Source organism: Phyllobates terribilis, unplaced genomic scaffold (assembly GCF_046119375.1).
Source record: "Phyllobates terribilis strain yellow unplaced genomic scaffold, ASM4611937v1 Scaffold_11__3_contigs__length_659146591, whole genome shotgun sequence".
In the NCBI taxonomy this organism is placed as follows: domain Eukaryota; kingdom Metazoa; phylum Chordata; class Amphibia; order Anura; family Dendrobatidae; genus Phyllobates; species Phyllobates terribilis.
In genome coordinates this window covers 426,569,634-426,590,545 of record NW_027362771.1, presented here as the reverse complement: position 1 = coordinate 426,590,545, position 20,912 = coordinate 426,569,634, and the positions used below count along the sequence as shown (strand labels likewise).

The 20,912-nt window shown below is 44.7% G+C and overlaps 1 protein-coding gene across 1 annotated transcript in view; it reads right to left on the bottom strand.

The window, feature by feature from the left end:
- Positions 1 to 12,594: 12,594 nt before the first annotated feature.
- The window catches only part of TUBGCP4 (tubulin gamma complex component 4), a 44,994-nt gene continuing 36,676 nt past the window's right edge, over positions 12,595 to 20,912 (bottom strand). The window contains exons 13-18 of the mRNA XM_073653147.1: positions 17,685 to 17,823; positions 15,674 to 15,851; positions 15,392 to 15,526; positions 15,194 to 15,310; positions 14,979 to 15,118; positions 12,595 to 12,747 (exon numbers count right to left, since the gene is read on the bottom strand). Coding sequence (XP_073509248.1) covers positions 12,735 to 12,747; positions 14,979 to 15,118; positions 15,194 to 15,310; positions 15,392 to 15,526; positions 15,674 to 15,851; positions 17,685 to 17,823 — 722 coding nt within the window. The 3' untranslated portion in view covers positions 12,595 to 12,734. The remainder of the gene's footprint in view (positions 12,748 to 14,978; positions 15,119 to 15,193; positions 15,311 to 15,391; positions 15,527 to 15,673; positions 15,852 to 17,684; positions 17,824 to 20,912) is intronic.

Sequence of the window (20,912 nt, the reverse complement as noted above, 5' to 3'; positions counted from 1 at the left end):
TATAGCGAGCATTCATAAGCGATGGAAGGGTTAATGTCTCATTTCTAGACATGTATAGAGGTCAGATGCTAAACAGCTGTCTTCATAAAGGTTATAAGAAGTTTGATTTGAGGGAAGCCACACTGTGTTACTTCATTGCTCCAAAAACAACAAATTGAGTATTTGATCACACGTTGCCTAATATATTGTATCAGAGACAGGTACATTTTTTTCCCAGCATTTCTTGGAAACTGCCATGTACAAAAAGCTCATTACATTAATCTACACCACTGATATGTTGATGACTAAACCCACCTCCGCTCCCCCCTGGCCCCATAACCTAAGGGTGCTTTCACATTGCACCTATGTCCCCGTTGGTGCTTACTTCTGAACCTCCAGCAAAATGGGGTTCGGACGTATGAGTGAACGGGGCCATGGACTCTAATGGTGCTAGCAGAGCAATTGTGCGCTCCGACGTGCATCATTTTCGGGAGTGTAGTAGACTGCATCTGAGTGTCCATATCCAGTAGGCGTACACTCCCAAAAACACGTTCGCTCTGCCGGGACCATTACAGTCTATGGCCCCTTCGGTGCATACGTCCAGATCCCGTTTTCGGACGTAAACCCCAACGTGTCAAGAGAAAGCACCCTAAACTTTCAGGGCCTCAAAATTAAGCTTGTGTTGAGTGGAGCAAGGTTTGCAGAGGAGTACATATGTTGATCAAAGGATATGGACAGTGAAGGTTTATCTCCTTGGCATCACAACCAGCTTTGCCCCCTTCTGGAGTTTTCAAACCACTCATGTCCCTTTGTTGTAATAACTCTATAATGCTTCTGCTAATCCCAGGGGTTGAGTTTTTTTCTTTTCATGCCACTTTGACAGTGATAAATGTTCTTTGATAAAAATTGGCTTTTATTTATGAAAATATTGGAAATGTTGTCAAATTTAGAAAACTTTACATTTTTAGGCCCATAAAATAGTCACACCACATAAAATGGTTAATAACATTTGCCATATGACTACATTAAGGCATCATTTTTTAAACTTTTTTTTTTTGTTAGGATGATCGAAGGATAAAAAGTTTGGCAGCAATTTTTCATTTTTTTTTTTTTTTTTTAAGGAAACTTACAAAACCGGTTATCTTTTTTTACTTTTGAAGTGATATTGAGGGGCTTATTTGTCAGAAAACCCACAAATAAGACCCCATTTTAAAAACTGCAGAATTCAAGGTATTAAAATTCCTGAACGCAGTTTTGATCTGTGCTTCACAGGAATTAACACAAAATAGAAGGAACAAAAGTTTACACTACAGAGTTTAAGCCCCAAATTGTTAAAAGGAGTCAGTCACCAGGTTTTTGCTTTGTATGTAATCTGAGGGCAACAATATATGGCTGAGACCCTGATCCCATCTTTGATGCAGATATAGCAGTGCTCAGAATGCTGAGCTCTGTACACCACTGATTGACATAAAGCTGCTAATCATCAATGAGCGTGGGGTTACACAGAGCAGGAGGCTTGCAACACCTACTCCTGTAGTGATAATCTCCTACTGATAAAACACTGATTTATTGAAACAACAACACACAGCCTAGAAAGTGACACATCCGTGCAATCAGAGTTTCAGCACCATTATCATGCTGTTCTTAGGTTAAATAACAAAAACCTGTTGACAGATTCCCTTTTAATTTTTACAAGGATTAGAGGAAAAACTGGACCCCACAATATGTTATTTTTTTCCAAGTATATCAATACTCCAAAGGTGATTCAATTGACTCTTTGGGCACACGATAGGGCTTGGAAGAGAAGGAGCGATATTTTTGTAATAGATTGCAGATGTCGCATTTGCAAATCTCCTGAGGTGCCAAAACGGCAGAAAGCCCCCACAAGTCACCTAATTTTGGAATACACACCCATCAAGGAATTCATCTAGGGCAGGGTTCCCCAACTCCAGTCCTCAAGGCCCACCAACAGGTCATGTTTTCAGGATTTCCTTAGTATTACACAGGTGATAATTGCATCACCTGCACAGGCAATAATTCCATCACCTGTGCAATACTAAGGAAATCCTGAAAACATGACCTGTTGGTGGGCCTTGAGGACTGGAGTTGGGGAACCCTGATCTAGGGGGTGTGATGTGCATTTTGAACACACAAGTGTTTCACTGAATTTTAGAATGTTGGGCTGTTAAAATGAAAAAAAAGTTCCACTAAAATGTTGCTTGAATTTAGTGAGCATTTTTAACCCACAAATGTTATACAATCTAATGTACAGTGGATGATACAGTGTGAAAATTAAAATTTTTCCACAGCGATACCATTTTAGTGCCCCAGGGATGGTGTTGGCACTGGCTGTTGCAGCAGGAGTTCAACTGTGTTGAGCAGGGCTCCTGCGGTGGGCTCAGCTCTTGTGCCCGCATGAACACCTGGATTTAAGAAATACATTTGTGTGAACACTTACCCAAATAAAATCAGTGTTTAAATTTGTATTTCTTTCCATATGTAAAGGGAATGTATCACCTAGAATATTCTTGATAATTAGTGATGGTAACACATTTTACTCTGTCGCCTCATTGGGGGACACAGGACCATGGGTGTTATGCTGCTCTCCACTAGGAGGCGACACTATGCATAATCTGAAAAAGATTAACCATGGCTCCTCCTCTGCAGTATACACCCCCGGACGGCATCAGCCTTCTCCAGTTTTTGCTTAGTGTCGCATAAGAGGCACACCTAAAACTTTTACTCCGTTTTTTTTCCGACGGGATTACAGATGAAGAAAAGTGGGTCTCCTGCGAGACTCCCGGCATGGCTCCTTCCTCTGCCCCCTATTACGGGGTGCACAGTTGAAGTCGAGATGGCTACTCCCCATGTCGCTCCTTCCCCAGCCCCTTGGGTGCTGGTTCGAAGTCGAGACCCCCCCTCCTTCCCCAATTCCTTTTTGGTTTCTGGGTTGAGGTCGAGGCGAGGATAAAGCCCCCTGATGGTGACCGCAACACCCTCCCTAATCCCCCTCTGGGGGCATTAGGTTGAAACGCCTTAGGTAGGGCCTGTACAGGCAGCACTCTGCAGCTCCTAGTAGCCAGCACACTGCAGATGAATCCAGGGACCCCAGCCCTGCTGCGGGCTCCTGTTGGGGCGGAGGGGGAGTGCAGGCAGGCATGGCACAACACAGACACAGGCCTTCCTGCGCCCTGTCTCTGCGGCAACACCAGCTCTATGGTGCCTCAGGGGGACTCTTCACAGGGCCCCCTTCCGCTTATATCCCCACCGCTATCCTGCCTTTAAATCCAGGGGGGTCCAGTTCAGATCCGACCCCCTCCCGGACTTCCGCGCCGGCCTGGAGCCCCTTTGGGCATCAGGCATCTAATTTAGACCGCGGCTCCGGCCTAGCCAAAGCCGCCACCTCCTCTCCGCCCCCCGGATGACAAATATGACACTCTACAGTGTCATAGAGGGGGCGGATCCAGACTGAAAGAGCGCGATTTCACAGCAAACTGCCGCCCTTTTCAGCTCTCCGCCCCCCTTCTTCCTCAAACTTTACTCGGCTGCCATTATCTGCTGCAGGAAAAAGAATTAACCCTGCAGCTACCGGTCGGCAGATACAGACCAGGCCTGCCAGTCTCCGGGGAGGCACAGGACTGTGGATGTTCGGCGCTGGACCTAGAGGCACACTGGTGGGGTAAGATCACAGCTGGAGTTTTTTCCCTCGGCTGTGAAACCTATAAGCTCCTCTGTATAGCCAGGGCCCTCTGCATAGCCACCCCTGTGCACTATGCTGGGCTCAAGGTCCAAGAGAACCAGGCAGGACTGCTATTATGCACTCTGTACAGCCTGCAGTAATACTCTCCCCAGTGGCAGCACGTAAACAAATATGTACGGGTACGTCACTTCCGCATGGAGTCCCTTCAGTCCAAAATTGCGTCCATGGAGAAGGGAGAATTTCTCGCCTCCATAGACATACAAGACGCATACCTGCATGTACCAATTGCACCCGCCCATCAGAGATTTCCCAGGTTCGCAATCGACCAGAACCACTACCAGTTCGTGGCTCTACCGTTCGGACTCGCCACGGCTTCCAGAGTGTTTACCAAAGTCATGGCAGCCACCATGGATGTCCTGCACTCCAGAGGCATAGTAGTTGTTCCATACCTGGACGATCTCCTTATCAAGGCTCCCACCTTCAAGGACTGCGAGCTAAGCGTCTCAATCACAATTGACAATCTAAGTCGCCTGGGCTGGTTAGTCAACCTACAAAAGTCATCACCAACCCCGAGTCAGTCTCTGACCTTCCTGGGAATGTTATTCAACACCTTCAGGGGTCTAGTGCTCCTTCCCAAGGACAAGGCACTGCCTCTCCGTCTAGGAGTTCGCACCCTCCTCAGCAAACCCCCCTCGATCTCTCCGGTTTGCCATGAGAGTCCTTGGCAGGATGGTGGCGGCAATAGAAGCGGTCCCATTTGCCCAGCTTCACCTCAGGCCTCTCCAACTAGCCATCCTCAAGTCATGGGACAGGAACCCTCTTTCTCTCGACAGGGAGTTCCAGCTGACGTCGTCAACCAGGAGGTCCCTGCACTGGTGGCTCAAGCCAACCTCACTAACAAAGGGGAAATCCTTTCTCATGTGTCAATGGAAGGTTCTGACCACCGACGCGAGCCTGACGGGTTGGGGTGCAGTACTCCTACACCACAGAGCACAGGGCAAGTGGTCCCCAGCAGAAGCGACCATGCCCATCAACATCTTGGAAATTCGTGCCATCCTCCTGGTGTTGAGAGCCTTCCATCACTTACTGGCAGCCTCTCACATCAGAGTACAGTTGGACAATGCCACGGCTGTGGCATATGTGAATCACCAAGGGGGGACGCGCAGTGCCCAGGTGATGCGAGAAGTGACACACATTCTCCACTGGGCGGAAGACACAGGTTCGGTTCTCTCTACGGTTCACATTCCAGGTGTGGACAACTGGGAAGCAGACTTCCTCAGCCGGCAGGGAATGGACTCGGGAGAGTGGTCTCTCCATCCCAAAGTTTTTCGCCAGATCTGCCATCGCTCGTGGACTCCGGACGTGGACCTAATGGCATCCCACTTCAATGCCAAGGTCTCCAACTTCATGGCCAGAACACACGATCCGCGGGCGCTAGGAGCGGACGCCCTGGTTCAGGACTGGACCCAGTTCCAGCTCCTGTACATTTTTCCACCTCTCCCCCTGATATCCAGAGTGGTGAGGAAGATCAAGCAAGAGGGAGTTCCAACCATCCTAATCGCACCGGACTGGCCCAGATGTACATGGTACGCCGACATCGTACAGCTCACAGCAGACGTCCCCTGGCGTCTCCCCGACCGCCCGGATCTTCTGTCACAAGGCCCGTTCTACCACCAGAACTCGGGTCCTCAATTTGACGGCGTGGCCATTGAGACCTGGGTTTTAACCCAGGTCTCAGGTTCTTGCCGGACGTCATTAGAACCATGATCAGGGCATGGAAGCCATCCTCTGCTAAGATTTATTACCGTACCTGGAAAGCCTTCTTTACCTGGTGCGAATCTTGTGGCCAGACCCCACTCCCTTATTCCCTCCCCAGGGTACTTGGGTTTCTCCAATTGGGTCTGGAGGCCAGACTGTCCCTGGCTTCCCTTAAGAGCCAGGTGTCAGCTCTCTGTGTTTTTTCAGAGGTGCATTGCTAACAAGCCGCAAGTAAGGACATTTCTTCAGGGGGTTTCCCGATTGGTTCCCCCCTACAGACGACCACTAGAAACGTGGGACCTCAACCTGGTGCTGACAGCATAACAGGAAACACCTTTTGAACCCCTTAGGGAAGTCTCACTCCGCCTTCTATCCCAGAAAGTGGTTTTCCTAGTGGCAATCACCTCGCTACGCAGGGTGTCTGAACTCACAGCACTCTCCTGCAGACAACCCTTCCTGGCTTTTTACCAGGACAAGGTAATTCATCCTTCCTTCCGAAGGTTATGTCCAACTTCCACCTCAATGAGGAAATTTCACTGCCATCCCTCTCTCTGGTCCCGGTTCATAGAGTGGAGAAGGCTCTGCATACGCTTGACCTTGTCAGGGCATTACGTATCTATGTGTCTAGGACTGCGCCCTTCCGGAAGTCTGATTCTCTTTTCCTTCTTCTGGAAGGCGGCCGCAAGGGTCTACCAGCTTCCAAAGCTACCCTTGCCAGGTGGATCAAATCCACCATACAAGAGGCCTACTGCCTCAAAAATCCTCCTCTTCCAGCAGGTATTACAGCACACTCTACACGTGCGGTAGGGGCCTCCTGGGCCATTCGGCACCAGGCCTCGGCATAACAAGTGTGTAAAGCAGCCACCTGGACTAGCCTACACACGTTTACCAAACACTACAGGGTTCATACCCAGTCCTCAGCAGACGCGAGCCTGGGTAGACGTATTCTGCAGGCGGCGTTGTAGGGGCCTGTCTACACAATATTCGTCCATTGCTTCCCACCCAGGGACTGCTTTGGGACGTCCCATGGTCCTGTGTCCCCCAATGAGGCGGGACTAAACTAAATAGGCTAGAAAAAAGGAGATTTTTGTGTACTCACCGTAAAATCTTTCTCTTAGCCTCTAATTGGGGGACACAGCTCCCACCCTGTTGCCCGTTCCGGGCCATTGTTATGTTGAGTTCTCATATTGTTTTTTTCTTGAGCTCGTACATAGTTGCCTTCTTATAGGCATGGTTATGTTATCCAGGTTACGTTCCTCCTACTGATTTTACACAAAACTGGAGAAGGCTGACGCCGTCCGGGGGTGTATATTGCAGAGGAGGAGCCACGGTTAATCTTTTTCAGATTATGCATAGTGTCGCCTCCTAGTGGACAGCAGCATAACACCCATGGTCCTGTGTCCCCCAATTAGAGGCTAAGAGAAAGAGATTTTACGGTGAGTACACAAAAATCTCCTTTTTTCTAGCCTATTTAGTTTGATTCTATGTTTATGATTTTAGGTTTTACTACTAGTGAAGGGCAGTCTGAGTCTTAGTGATCTGGATTATTTAGCTCTGCTCACCAAAAATAGACACTTTTGGATCCCAAATGGATCCCTATTAAAGAGGCTGTCCACTACGTTCTCATTCCTCCTGTTTGGCCCCATTAAAATAACACCCATTCTCACCTCTGGTGCTGGTGCCTTTCCAGCGGTTAGCGGTTAGCGCTGGCATACCTGTCCCCGCCTTCGGACAAATCGAACATCAAGAGGAATAAAAGCAGCCACAGCCCTGACTGCCTGTTGATGTTCATTACGTGTGAAGATGGCACTGATTGGGCACAGGGCTCGTGTGATGTAAATGCCTTACGTGAGGCTCAGGAACGCGAGTCCCGACACTGCTGAAACGGCGGTGGCACTAGAGGTGAGAATAGGTGTTTTTATTTTAACGGGGCCAAACATGAGGAATGAGAAAGGGTTGTCCAAGTAGTGGACAGCCTCTTTAAATGTGTTCACTGCAAGTGAACAAATTATTTAAGATCAAATTACTGCAGCTGAAACTCTTCCTACAGGAATGGCTGGGCTAAGTTTGGTCTACTGAACTTCGTCATTTTACATTTGGGCCTCAAACTTAGTCCCGGCTTTTGTGGTTTACTGGAGCTCTGCTGGCATGCATTTCCCTTACCCACCTTACTCCCACCTGCTGCCTTCTCCAGCCATTGGGAGGGTCTCCGTCTCCAAAGACATGCTGCCTACTCCACCAGATGCATCTGGTCTTCCGACAGCGCGTGTGGGGTCACCCAATAGGCTCTTCCCAGCAGCTCAACTTCTCCTGTTAGGCCCTATTGCAGTGTTTCCCAAACCTCATCCTCACAGCCCCCCGCAGGTCATGTTTTTAGGTTCTCCTTAGTATTACACAGGTGATTGAAGTATCATCAAGGCATCAGGAATTCTCTCACCTGTGCAATACTAAGGAGGTCCTGAAAACATGACCTGTGGGGGGCCGTGAGGATGGGGTTTGGGAAACACTGCCCTATTCTCTCAAGTTAAACAGTCTAGTGCAGACAGTCAATGTCTACTTCCAGGTAAAGGAAGCAGATGCCACTCCTCTAGTGGAGGGTGTCTCCTTTAAAAGAGCCAAATGCACCATAATAAACTTTTGTAACCATTCTGAGTTTGACAAACTCCAACAGACCAAATGGGCTTTCTTCCCCAAGATAGACCTGTTGCTCTGTTGGTTATCTTAAGTCCACTACCATGCCATTGGGTTTCTAAGGCAATTTCTGCCTGGTCCAAGTAGCTACACCATGGCATTCACCCTGGCACCCCCAGCTCTAGAACTTTGACCTAGCCTACCAGACTTTGGTTGCTAGATACTCTTCTCATCGTTGCCATTTTCAGAATTATTTGGCTTAAGCTTTAGGGTGCAAATGCTGCTTTCTAGAATTCCTTGTAGGTAGTGTTGAGCATTCCGATACAGCGAATATCGGTCGATACCCGATATTTCAGTATCGGAGTTCCGATACCGAGTTCCGATACTTTTACAATATCGAATACCGGAATCGGAAGTTCACATAATGCTTGCGCTCTGCAGTGTCTCTGAAGGATGACCAACTGGATGGCAGCGCACAGCTGCGATCCAGCCTGTCATCAGAATGCCATCCCAGCGTGGGAGAATTCTCCTGCTCAAGCGCTGACATTACATTATCTCCCTTACATTACAATTAAATGGAATAGCAGGAATTAATATTTTTTTAAGACGTTAATGCCACAGCCATGGTGGTTGTGGCATTACAGTGGTTGCCCAAATCGATTGGAACAGTGCTCACAGTGAAACATGAAAAGCCGGCAATTCATCAGCGGCATATACCGGTACCCGACAATTTAGAACAGAAAGAATAGAGCTTCACACACAGATTAGATAGATAGAAACATGTCAGTCACATATATAATAAGTACAGTGACAGTGTTGGTTACTGTACTTGTCATTCAGTGTTAAAATAAAGGATTAAGCAGACAGCTGGGGCAGATGTTTGAAGCCTGGGAAGAGGGTAATACCCACGGAGCTTCCCAGACTACTACTATCAGCCCCCAGCTGAATACCCAGCCTTTACTAGCTATTAAAATGGGGGACCCCCCCCAAAAAAATGATGTGGGATCCCCCCTATTTTAATAGCTAGCAAAGGCTAGGCAGACAGCTGGGGGCTGATGTTAATAGCCCAGTAAGGGTGCCATGAATATTGGCCCCCTCCCAGGCTAGGAACACCAGCCGTCAGCCGCCCCAGAAATGGCGCATCCATAGGATGCGCCAATTCTGACACTTAGCCTCGCTCTTCCCACTGCCCTGTAGCAGTGGCAGTGGGGTAATAGGGCTGGGGTTGATGTCAGCTTATAATGCCAGCTGACATCAAGCCCAGGTTAGTAATGGAGAGGCGTCTATAAGACACCCCCATTACTAACCCCATAGTCAAAGTTAAAAAAAAATACAAACACCCAGAATAAAGTCCTTTAATTGAAAAACACACAATTCTTTATTGTTCTAAATTAAACCATACTTACCATCACGCCAATTCCAGCTGAAGCCAATGTCTTCTGCAATAAAAGTAAAATAATAAAGCAACATCATCCTTACCTTTCGATGGTTCCCAGGACAGCTTCAGCTCTGCTACATCGAGATGACAGGCTGGACCGCAGCAGAACGCTGCCATCCAGCCGGTCATCCCGCAGACACTGAGAAGCGCAGGCATGCTTGCGCTCCTCAGTGTCTGGCTGTGACGGCATCCAGATGAGCAGAGTCTCTCACGCTCATCGCATGCGCAGGATAATTCTCCCACGCTGTCAGTGACGTGCATGAGGTGAGCTGAGTTCATTGTCGGGGAGGCCCGGAAAAAGGCGCGTTCATAGAAGCACCATCTTCTGGCGCTGTACCCAACTCATCCAGGGCCCTGGTACGGTGGCTCACTGGGTAATAAAGGGGTTAGGGCCAGCTTGGTATTATCAGCTGGCCCTAAGCCCGAAATTCATGGGGTCACGCCAATATTAGACATGACCGCCATGAATTCCTAGTAAAGTATTTTAAAAAAAACAACACAACACCCAGAATAAAGTCCTTTAATTGAAATAAACACACAATTCTTTATTGTTCTAAATTAAACCATACCTACCGTCACGCCCATTCCAGCTGAAGCCAACGATCTCCTGCAATAAAAGAAAAATAATAAACCAACATCATCCTTACCTTTTGATGGTTCCCAGGACAGCCGTCACAGCCTGACACTGAGGAGCGCAAGCATGCCTGCACTTCTCAGTGTCTGCGGGATGACAGGCTGGATGGCAGCGTTCTGCTGCGGTCCAGCCTGTCATCTCGATGTAGCAGAGCTGGAGCTGTCCTGGGAGCCATCAAAAGGTAAGGATGATGTTGCTTTATTTTACTTTTATTGCAGGAGATCGTTGGCTTCAGCTGGAATGGGCGTGATGGTCAGTATGGTTTAATTTAGAACAATAAAGAATTGTGTCTTTATTTCAATTAAAGGACTTTATTCTGGGTGTTTGTGTTTTTTTTTTAACTTTCACTATGGCGTTAGTAATGGGGGTGTCTCATAGACGCCTCTCCATTACTAACCTGGGCTTGATGTCAGCTGGCATTATAAGCTGACATCAACCCCAACCCTATTACCCCACTGCCACCGCTACAGGGCAGTGGGCAGAGCGAAGCTAAGTGCCAGAATTGGCGCATCCTATGGATGCGCCATTTCTGGGGCGGCTGACGGCTGGTGTTCCTAGCCTGGGAGGGGGCCAATATTCATGGCACCCTTCCTGGGCTATTAATATCAGCCCCCAGCTGTCTGCCTAGCCTTTGCTAGCTATTAAAATAGGGGGGCCCCCAGGTCATTTTTTTTTTTGGGGGTCACCCATTTTAATAGCTAGTAAAGGCTAGGTATTCAGCTGGGGGCTGATATTAGTAGCCTGGGAAGCTCCGTGGGTATTACCCCCTTCCCAGGCTTCAAACATCTGCCCCAGCTGTCTGCTTAACGTCCGCTAGAGACTAAAATTACAGGGAACCCCACGCCAATTTTTTTTTTTAATAAATCCTTTATTTTAACACTAAATGACAAGTACAGTAACCAACACTGTCACTGTACTTCTATATGTGACTGACATGTTTCTATCCATCTAATCTATGTGTGAAGCTCTATTCTTTCTGTTCTAAATTGTCGGGTACCGGTGTATGCCGCTGATGAATTGCCGGCTTTCCATGTTTCACTGTGAGCACTGTTCCCATCGATTTGGGCAACCACCTCCCCCAATACATTCTACATTATTGTTAGTTGTTTTCCTTCATGTAGAATTAACCTACAAGGAAAGAAAGGGTTTATTTTCATTCCGATATTTGTGTCCCATTGACTTGCATTGGTTTCCGGTATCTGAATCGGCGATATCCGATACTTTTTGGGTATCGGCCCGATCCAATCTGATCCGATATTTCCTGATATCGGAAGGTATCGCTCAACACTACTTGTAGGCCTATCCTTCCTAGGCTCTCACATTAGATTAACTAATTTCTGTAGCTAGCAGCAGTAAAAGCACATTCCTTCTACAAACTAGACCTAAACACTCCACCCAGGCTTGGAAGATATACCAGTTTTGTTCTTTTGGCTAAATTCCCCTAACCACCAGGAGATGATGTCCACTCAAGAAAGGAAAAGCCATTCCTTACACCAACTCATTCATGGCACTTTCGTAGCCAACCTGCAAAGTCCGTGTCCAACAATTTTTATTTTCTACCTGATGGGGTGCCACCCGGGAGCTCTTTTGGGGTGGGCAATATTCTTTTCCTCTTCCGGAACATGTGGCGCTACGCAGTGTAGGATGCCTGGTTCAGATTGATTGTGAGGGGTGGTGGAAAATTCTATTAGGATGAAACAATGTTTCAGATCTTGTCCTCTCCATTCACTTTCCTTAGCCTGGAAGAAAACAGAAGCCATCTCCTCTCTTTCAGTCAGGGCTTATCATACCTGTGCCATCTCAAGAAAGTCACACCTTTTTATGGCTCCCAAAAATGACTTATCCTTGACCTCAAATGTGTCACTAAATGGGTTTGTTTTTCACACCACTTTAGAATAGATTCTCTTGTGCTTGGTCATTAGCTCCATGGAACCAGGCTTGTACCTATCCTCAGTAGATATGAAGGATTTCCCCTCACCAGAGGAGCACTGGTTGACAGGTCTCTGCCTATACATGCACATAGACATGTCAATCCAGGGAGCGGGTGGGGATATTCTGCTGTGAACCTTCCTGTACGACTAGTTTACATCATGTCCTCAGTCGCTTTTAAAGTATCTTTTCTCTGAAACAATGCAGCCTTTCAGAGTCCAACATACCTGGCGGAGTTAATACAGACTTTTCCTGGACACATGCTGCCGACAGAGTTAAGTATAAAAGTTTTATATCTTCATTAAAAACTCACATTGTATGTGTAGAAAACAATTATTTCCAAGTAGTTGCACCATGGAATATCCTACCCCAAGAAATAGTAATGGCAGATACTGTCAGCAAATAAATACTATATACATTAATTAAAATTGATCTGACAATAAGTAATATAATTGATCAAAAAAGGTTGAACTTGATATGTTCTTTTATAATCTAGTAGTAGTTTGCAGTATGTAACATAATGAGTAGAAACACAATATATTTTATTATACATAAATATGTACAGTAACAAGACTTGGGATGGTTTTCCAGTGAGTGTTTGGTAGCTGCATTCACAAGCTTCTTTTTATGCACCTGAATAACCACAAATGGATCCATTATAGTGTTCATAATCCAAAACTGCAAGATGGAAAATAGTTTTCACATTAATATCACTGATGAACAGAGAACAAGACTAGGTTTATTAAAAGGAGAAACCTTTGCTGCAGATCTATTAAGCAGATTATTATTTTATTAAATTATCTATAGTGTAATATGTAAGATTTTTTTAAAGCTAATCATATCTCTAAACATCATATCTCTAACATTCATAGACATGGGGTATTCTCTTCTTGCAATACTAGCGCTCATACCAATGTGGACCACTAGATGCTGACCGAGTACTATACTGGCGCTTCCTGCAGTTCTCTAGCCATTTATTGTGGATTACAATGTGTAGTGCTGACAGTAACATGTATACCTGTCACCGACCCTTCCTAATGAAGGATTTATGAGGTTGACCTGGTCTTCGTCAGTTGCCAGCAAAGAATTATTTTTCTGGTGGATGGATCACTACACCACTAACATCACAGGTGGAAAAGATAGTAACACTGCCTGCTTTCAGTGCCTTTCCCCGCTAATACTCAGCCACTTTGTGCTGGCGGGGCAGTTGCGCTAGATGATGAAAGCAAGCAGAATTACCGTGTGCCTGGTCATAAACACTGACCCAGGCCACACTTGGGGTATGCTCATATCATGTTTCAGACACATTTTCATTATTCCATTGGGAGTGCCACTGAACTTTCGCATACAAGTTTCAGGTGTGCTTCAATGGAACCATAGACTTTGATTATAATAATCACACCGAGTGTGGTTGAAACATGATGTGAAGGCACCTTTAAAAAATAGCTTGACCTTGGAATGACAGCAAGTCAGAGATAAACATGGTGGTAGATTCTCTTTAAAGGGAACCTGTCGGCAGGTTTTCAGACCCCAAACTAACGTCATGTATGGAAAGTCTTTGTAACACTGATAATGTCCCAATGTTTATACAAATTAAATGCTAGTGCTGGGGGCTTAGCCCTACACTTACATCTTTCTGGCCTCTCCCCGCCCGCTGCTGGCCACTGATCAGTGACTGACATGTCACTCTTATCTATGACCTGCTACCCACACTAAAATGTAGCACAAGCGCTGTCAATCCTGGGGGGCGGCACATGTGCAGTAGGGTCCTGAGGAAAATTGCGAGAGCTGAACTTTCGATCTGCACCTGCGCTGCCCCCAAGGAATGATGGCACTTGAGCAAGATCGTAGGGGAAAGCAGGTGACAAAGAAAAGTGATCAGTCAGCCACTGGAAAGGGGACGCAGTTACAAGACCTATGCTCTTGCGGCTTATTTGCATAAAAATTTGCAGACGGATTTCTATGAATTGGAGACACAGATTTATAAAACTAGGGTACGGATGTAATCAACATTACAGGGACTTTATATAGATGACGTTAATTTAGGGTCTAAAAACCTGCTGACCGGTCCTCCTTAAAATGGGTTGTCCACACCAGAGATTTTTAAAGAATCCAAAATAGTGTAAATTAATTAAATAAAGGAATACTCACTCATCCGGCAAGAACATGCTGTACAGAATCCGTGTCTGTACTCCCCTGCTTGGTCCAGATGGACATGTGACCATTGCAGCAAATCAGTGGCTGCAGTGATTATATGTCCATCCAGACCGATCAGAAAGAGTGGTGGGGGAGCTTTACCTTTTTTTTTTTTTTTTTTTTTTTTTTTTAAAGCACCACTTCAACTTTTTTTTTTAAAATTGCAGCACTGGAGTGGTACCACTAATTTAAGTTCTCTGCCCCTAGTCTTATACTGACTAGGCACCATGTTCATATTTTATCAGCGCCGCTTCGGTCAGTCCGGAAGTCACAACTCAATTTAAGTCTATGAGAGCCAGAACGAGGCTCTCATAGACTTACACAGAGCTTGTGATCGTTACCTCTGACTTCCGGTCAGTCAGAAGTTGTGGTCACAAAATAGTGGTGCAAGACTGGAGCTGCGCCGGGAAGAGCTGAAGACAGCGGCTGGAATGTATAAAACTTGGATCGAATAACATATATTAGTGGCACCACTCCAGCGCTGAAATAATAAAGAAAAAACTGCTGGAGAGGTGTTTTAAAAAAAGAACATTTGCAGAGATAAACCATCTTTTTCTCTAGTTTTGCACATAGTGTGTAGCTGGATCTCTCCATGCTCCTTGTTAAATTGCATGCCTGAAGGGACGTTTTAAGTGAAACCTGAGGTCACCTCTCACACAGGATATCAAGTCTAGAAGTCAGTTAAATCTTTTATAAGCGTAGTCTTTTCTTACCTGCCCAATGTGCCCCCAGATTGTGTATAATATTTATTATAATCTAATCGCAAAAGCAGCTGTGCCAGGTCAGGATTGATCTGATGGTTGCGGACACTCGAAAGGATCTTGAAGAGTAGTGAAGATTGGCAACTGAAACCCTACAATAAAAGGCCAACCTGTTTTCAGAAGACTGTGCACACGTAGGACTTTATACTAAAATACACACTTCTTACCTTAACTAGGATATCCAGCTGCCCAGTACCACGTTCGTCTAAAGGACCCAGGTTTTGGCTGACTAGAGAGCAGAAGCTGTGACATAAATCTAAGATTTCATTTAGACAATGAAAAACCTGCAAAATTAATATGATTTTCAATAAATTCTGTGAGCAATAAAAGATTTTATTAGATGTAAAAGTGCATGCTATACAAACCGGCTTTAATAAAATGAAGGACTGGGCCAGGAGATTGCTGAGGAAGTGGTCGTGAGCTAGGCGAATGCTCTCAAAGTCCCGCGTAGAGTTAATCTGTTCTAAGAGCTGCGAGAACTGGGATTCTAAAACATCTACCTGCAATAACGAGAAACATAATAGGGAGATTTCCCTACCTGCAGAATATCATGGGGTGCAATAGGACTTCCAAAAGCATTTCTAAAAAGAAAAATAAATGTCGCTAAATACATTAAGATGTTTTCTATTATTTACCCACTTTCTCACCTGCAAGTAATACTGAAGATTGTCCACCAGAAATGCCATGTGATTCCGAAGTCGCCACTTAATGGCATCAGTCCTATTAGATTCTAAATGTTTCCTCTGCATCTGTAGAGCCCAACAGTGCTGCAGCTCTGATTGCACGCGTCGGACACTAACTAAGTACTTAAAGACGACATTGTACCTGGGAAGAAAAGGTCGAAAACCAGAAATCAGAGTAACGCATTGGAAAGTCTATTCGAAAAGGTCAGAACTAAAAGAAGACTATCAGAATCTGAAGCTCATCAGGAAATTTGTAATCAAAGAGGAATTTATTTTGAAATGGGGTAATATAGGCCTACAAATTATCTTAGGTCATGGTGTACTATTATGGGAGATTTACAACACCGTTCTCTGAAAAAACTCTAATTAATCTCCGATTTTTAGAAACACTGTTAGTTACCAAATGTTGCGTGGTCATTTCATCCCCAGCGAGAGGCTTTTAATGGTGACAACATGATTGTTTTCGGCAGCCTGTGATTTTGGCTGCTGTTATTTTAATATTTCACCAATAGAAAGAAACCACAAGCCAAATAGAAATAGTATAACATTTTATTAATACAGTAAATAGTGTAAAAAAATTGTGTAAAAATAATTAATAAAGCAACATACAGTAAGGCAAGAGGACCCCTGGATGAAGCATTTCAAGTGAAACGTGTGAAGAGAGTGGTTTGTCACTTGCTCGCTCACCTACAGGTATGCATCACTCTTCCGTGATGAATGTTTAAATCTTGTTGGCACTTATATTCCTGCTGGATTATTTTATCCCACTGTGGTTTCAATACTCTTTCTTCTACATACTTTTATCCCTTTTACGGTTTAGCTTTATATTAGGATGCCTGACATCAAGCACATGATATGTATATTAGGACTGTAGGAAATTTAGCTGCATTTGTGCACAGGTGTTCACACCTTTTAGTCTCACTGTATGTTGCTTTATTTATGATTAATTATAGGATTTTTTACACAATTTACTGTGTTAGTAAAATTATATACTTTTTCTACTTGGCTTACGGTTTCTTTCTTTTGGTGATAAATACATATTTCCATTCTTAGGCCCAGTGACACGGATTGTGGTTTTAGGTGTGTTTCACTGTTATTTTAAGTTAAATATCTGCTCACCTTTGGTGAACACATATTTAGTAGAAACCTGTTTGGGATGCAAAGTATCTAGCTCTTTTTGGTGAGCGGAGCCGAATGATCCAGCTCATCAAAAAAAGCCAGACTGCCCGTCAATAGCTGATACGACGATTTGCAGTTCCTGCTACTGCTATTCTCCTCCTGTCTCCACATTGTATGAACCAGGAGGTATCGGCAGTGAGGCTTACTCATGCGGAGGATCCTTGGTCTGACTTTCTCTGGGAGGAATGTATTCTAAATATTCCACCTCTGTGACGCCTTCTACTTTATGACTGGCCAGCATCACAGTTGTGGAAAACGTATATGCTGCCTGAGAGACATCTGTTACCGCCCATGTGGCTGAAGGGACAATTTACATAGAAACTTTATAAGCTCATATCTCAGGAATGACAAGATCTATTACAAAATGGGAAAAATGTGTTAATCAGCTCTTCAGCCCCTAACTCCGGATATAGCCAGTTTAAAATGTTAAAAGTGATGACCGGTCCTCTTTAAATAGATGTGAAGCGGTTGTGAATTTTTTTTTTTTTAGTATAGTCGAGTTTACAATAAGCACATAGTTTGTGGATTTATGACTCCAAGTTTTGTGTAGGAATTATATTGATTTTGGAGTCTCTATCCACCCTATTTAGTTGGGTTATATTGTATGGCTAATGTCATTGATTGTATTGGTCTCTGTGGCGACATCAGTTCAGATGTTATTGATTACTCATAAATCCGTATACATTTTTTTTTTAAATTAAAAACATATTTGAAAACTGCAATGATCAATTTCTAAACAACAAAGTTATTAGAAATGTGGATTTTTACTCCTGGACTAAAACCCAGAGTCACTCACTTTTCTAAGACAGCCGGAGTGAAGAGAATGTGCAGTGGCCACTGCACTTTGTAGGACAGTCCGAGAGCCGCCCAACCAGAAGTAGGAGCCTCCCTTGGAGATGTTTCACGCGACGGACCATCCCTTTGCTGAGACAAGTCTGTGAATACACATAAATGGGATAAATATGATAAGTAAATCGTAAAAAAAAAAAAAAAAAGATGTATTCATCCACCTTTATCTCATAGGACACAACCTCTGAAAGGATTTGTACATCAATAGATTTAATCGGGCTTCTACTGTGCCTGTAGTCATTGTTTTTATATGGTTCTCTGGGAATAGAAAAAAAATAACTCAAGGAAATATCATTATAAATGAATTCCTAAATGCTTTTAATTAACAATTCTTTTGTCTATGGAGGTAATCACTATAGAATTAAATGTACTGTTCCATTGTTACACTGACAGATACTGTCCTAGAATATTAATAGGAGAGGTGTTGTGAGCATGTGCAGTGTAGGAAGTGCCCATCTCCTTTCCTGTGTAGATAAATGGACTCCCAGTGGAAATTCCAATGTGATACTGGAGGCTACAGAGCTGCTGAGGTGAGAAGACGTTGCTCAATGATGCTGTGATTCCATTCTATCTAATCAAATACAATTACCATGAGTGCTGAGGTAACAAGAGGCTGCTCACACTGCTGTCCACCCTGTACTTACCATCTAATACTGGAGGCTGCTCACACGGCTGTCCACCCTGTACTTACCATCTAATACTGGAGGCTGCTCACACTGCTGTCCACCCTGTACTTACCATCTAATACTGGAGGCTGCTCACACGGCTGTCCACCCTGTACTTACCATCTAATACTGGAGGCTGCTCACACGGCTGTCCACCCTGTACTTACCATCTAATACTGGAGGCTGCTCACACGGCTGTCCACCCTGTACTTACCATCTAATACTGGAGGCTGCTCACACGGCTGTCCACCCTGTACTTACCATCTAATACTGGAGGCTGCTCACACGGCTGTCCACCCTGTACTTACCATCTAATACTGGAGGCTGCTCACACTGCTGTCCACCCTGTACTTACCATCTAATACTGGAGGCTGCTCACACGGCTGTCCACCCTGTACTTACCATCTAATACTGAAGGCTGCTCACACTGCTGTCCACCCTGTACTTACCATCTAATACTGAAGGCTGCTCACACTGCTGTCCACCCTGTACTTACGATCTAATACTGGAGACACCGGGGTGCTAAGGCAAGATGTTTACACAGCTGTCTTTCTCTAAGAGAATACATGATATAGCGATTTCCAGGTCACGGCAGTCGAGCTTCCTATTGCAAATGCTCACAGGAAGTGTCCTAAAATTCTAGGTCAGGAATCTGTCAGTATAACAAGTTGGCAGCCATATTAAATCTAAAAACATTTCTGCCCTAGATAAAAAGTTTGTGATTTGCTAATAAAAAGTAGTTAGGAATTTCTATATCATGATATTTCCTTTAGTTTTTCTTTCTATTACTGGAGAACACATTTGAAGGGGGATGTCCGGTATGGTCATAGTGAAAAATTTTAGTCCATACAGACATCTCCAGAGAATGAGAACTAATTATAACTGAGCAAGATAAAAACTAACTAAAGCTAAAGAGAGCTGACACTTCAACCTTCATTGAAGTAGAGGCCTCCTGCAGTAACCAGATAATTAAAACAGGAGATTTGCTCAGGGAAACGACACCCAGTCTGAAATTAATTTATGCAGAGGAGGAAAAGTGTGCTTCCCAGGCATAAGGTTTCCTCTCATCAAACACAGGTCTGAGACTTTTTGGAGCCAGTAAACAGTGATGAATATTAGGGGCTTGCATTGATCCGATATCTATGGGAGATATAGTTTTGATGTCGTAGCAAAGGGACTAACATAATGCATTCACTCACATCAATGTAAGGCCATTCTAACATCTTCAACTTAACAGTCCGACAGATGATGCCATCCAGGTCATCTTTGATCTTTATATAAATGTAAAATCGCGATAAGGAACATGAAGATAATATCTATGACCTGGAACCTCCAGCGGAGAAGATATCCTGTAAGTTGGGGATCTCATAAAATTCTAAACAGACCTAACACATCCCACAATCAGCCCTCACATGAGGTCATCAAGGGGAGGTATGTCGACGTAACTGATCTAATAAAAAGCAGAAATTGGGTTTGATTATTATGTATTCTGGAAGTCATAAGTTTGCTGTGAGTGTTCTATTTTCCCAATTGGAGTGCTTCCCTCCGTAAAGAGAAGAACCATTCTGGCATCATCAGGTTTAGTAATTATCTTTCATTATTCCTTTATGTAATTGTAAATATCGTATTGTTTTGTTCCCCTTTTGTATAATCTTTGTATATATATATATATTTTTTTATAAACACTGCCTACCTTTCTTTATTAAATATATAAAATGTAATAGCTGTGTTCCTGTTGCTCTGTAAACTGCATCCTTGAAGCCATACGCTACCTGTAACGGGTGTCCAATCGGCCTGTAGAAACGTTTGGTGGTCGCAGCAAGTATTTCTTTTTGTTATTGTGGAGTTGGCAGTAACTGTATCGGGGTATATACAGTCATGGCGAAAGTGTTGGCACCCTTGAAATTGTTATATAACCGGCCTAGTAGTGGAAGCAGCTGCAGCCTCGTCCATCACTTGTCACTCAATTGTGTGATTGTCCCGACGATTGGAGGCAGCAGAATTGCATTTTCTTGACATATTGGTGGCAGCATCAGGATCTGTGTGATCTCTCCGGAATCATTGGGGACAAAGTGGCAAGGGTGGTGGGATCTGCATGACCCCCCTGGCTGTTATCCTTGACAGGTAGGTTGTAAAAAAAAAAAAAAAATGCCTAAGCACTAACTGGGAGATAGTTACCGTTCTTCACCAGCACAGAGCTGTCACTGACCGCTCTTGACGGCGATTCAGCTACTTCTGCTGACGTCACGTCAAGAGAGTGGCAGCTTCTTTTCCACTCTAGCAGTCTCGCCCTGTCAACTGAGCAAAGTCATGCTGATCGACCTCCTCGCTGCTTAACTGGGGGAGCCGGCTGTCCATGAGCATGACGTCGGTAGTCACGAACCATCGACAGAGCAGCCAAAAGAAGAAAAGCTGCTCTGCTGACAGGGAGTAGCTGAATCACAGGCAGGAGCGGTCAATGACTGTTCTTTTCCGGCACTGGGTACAACAGGTCTCTGTTAGCAACTACC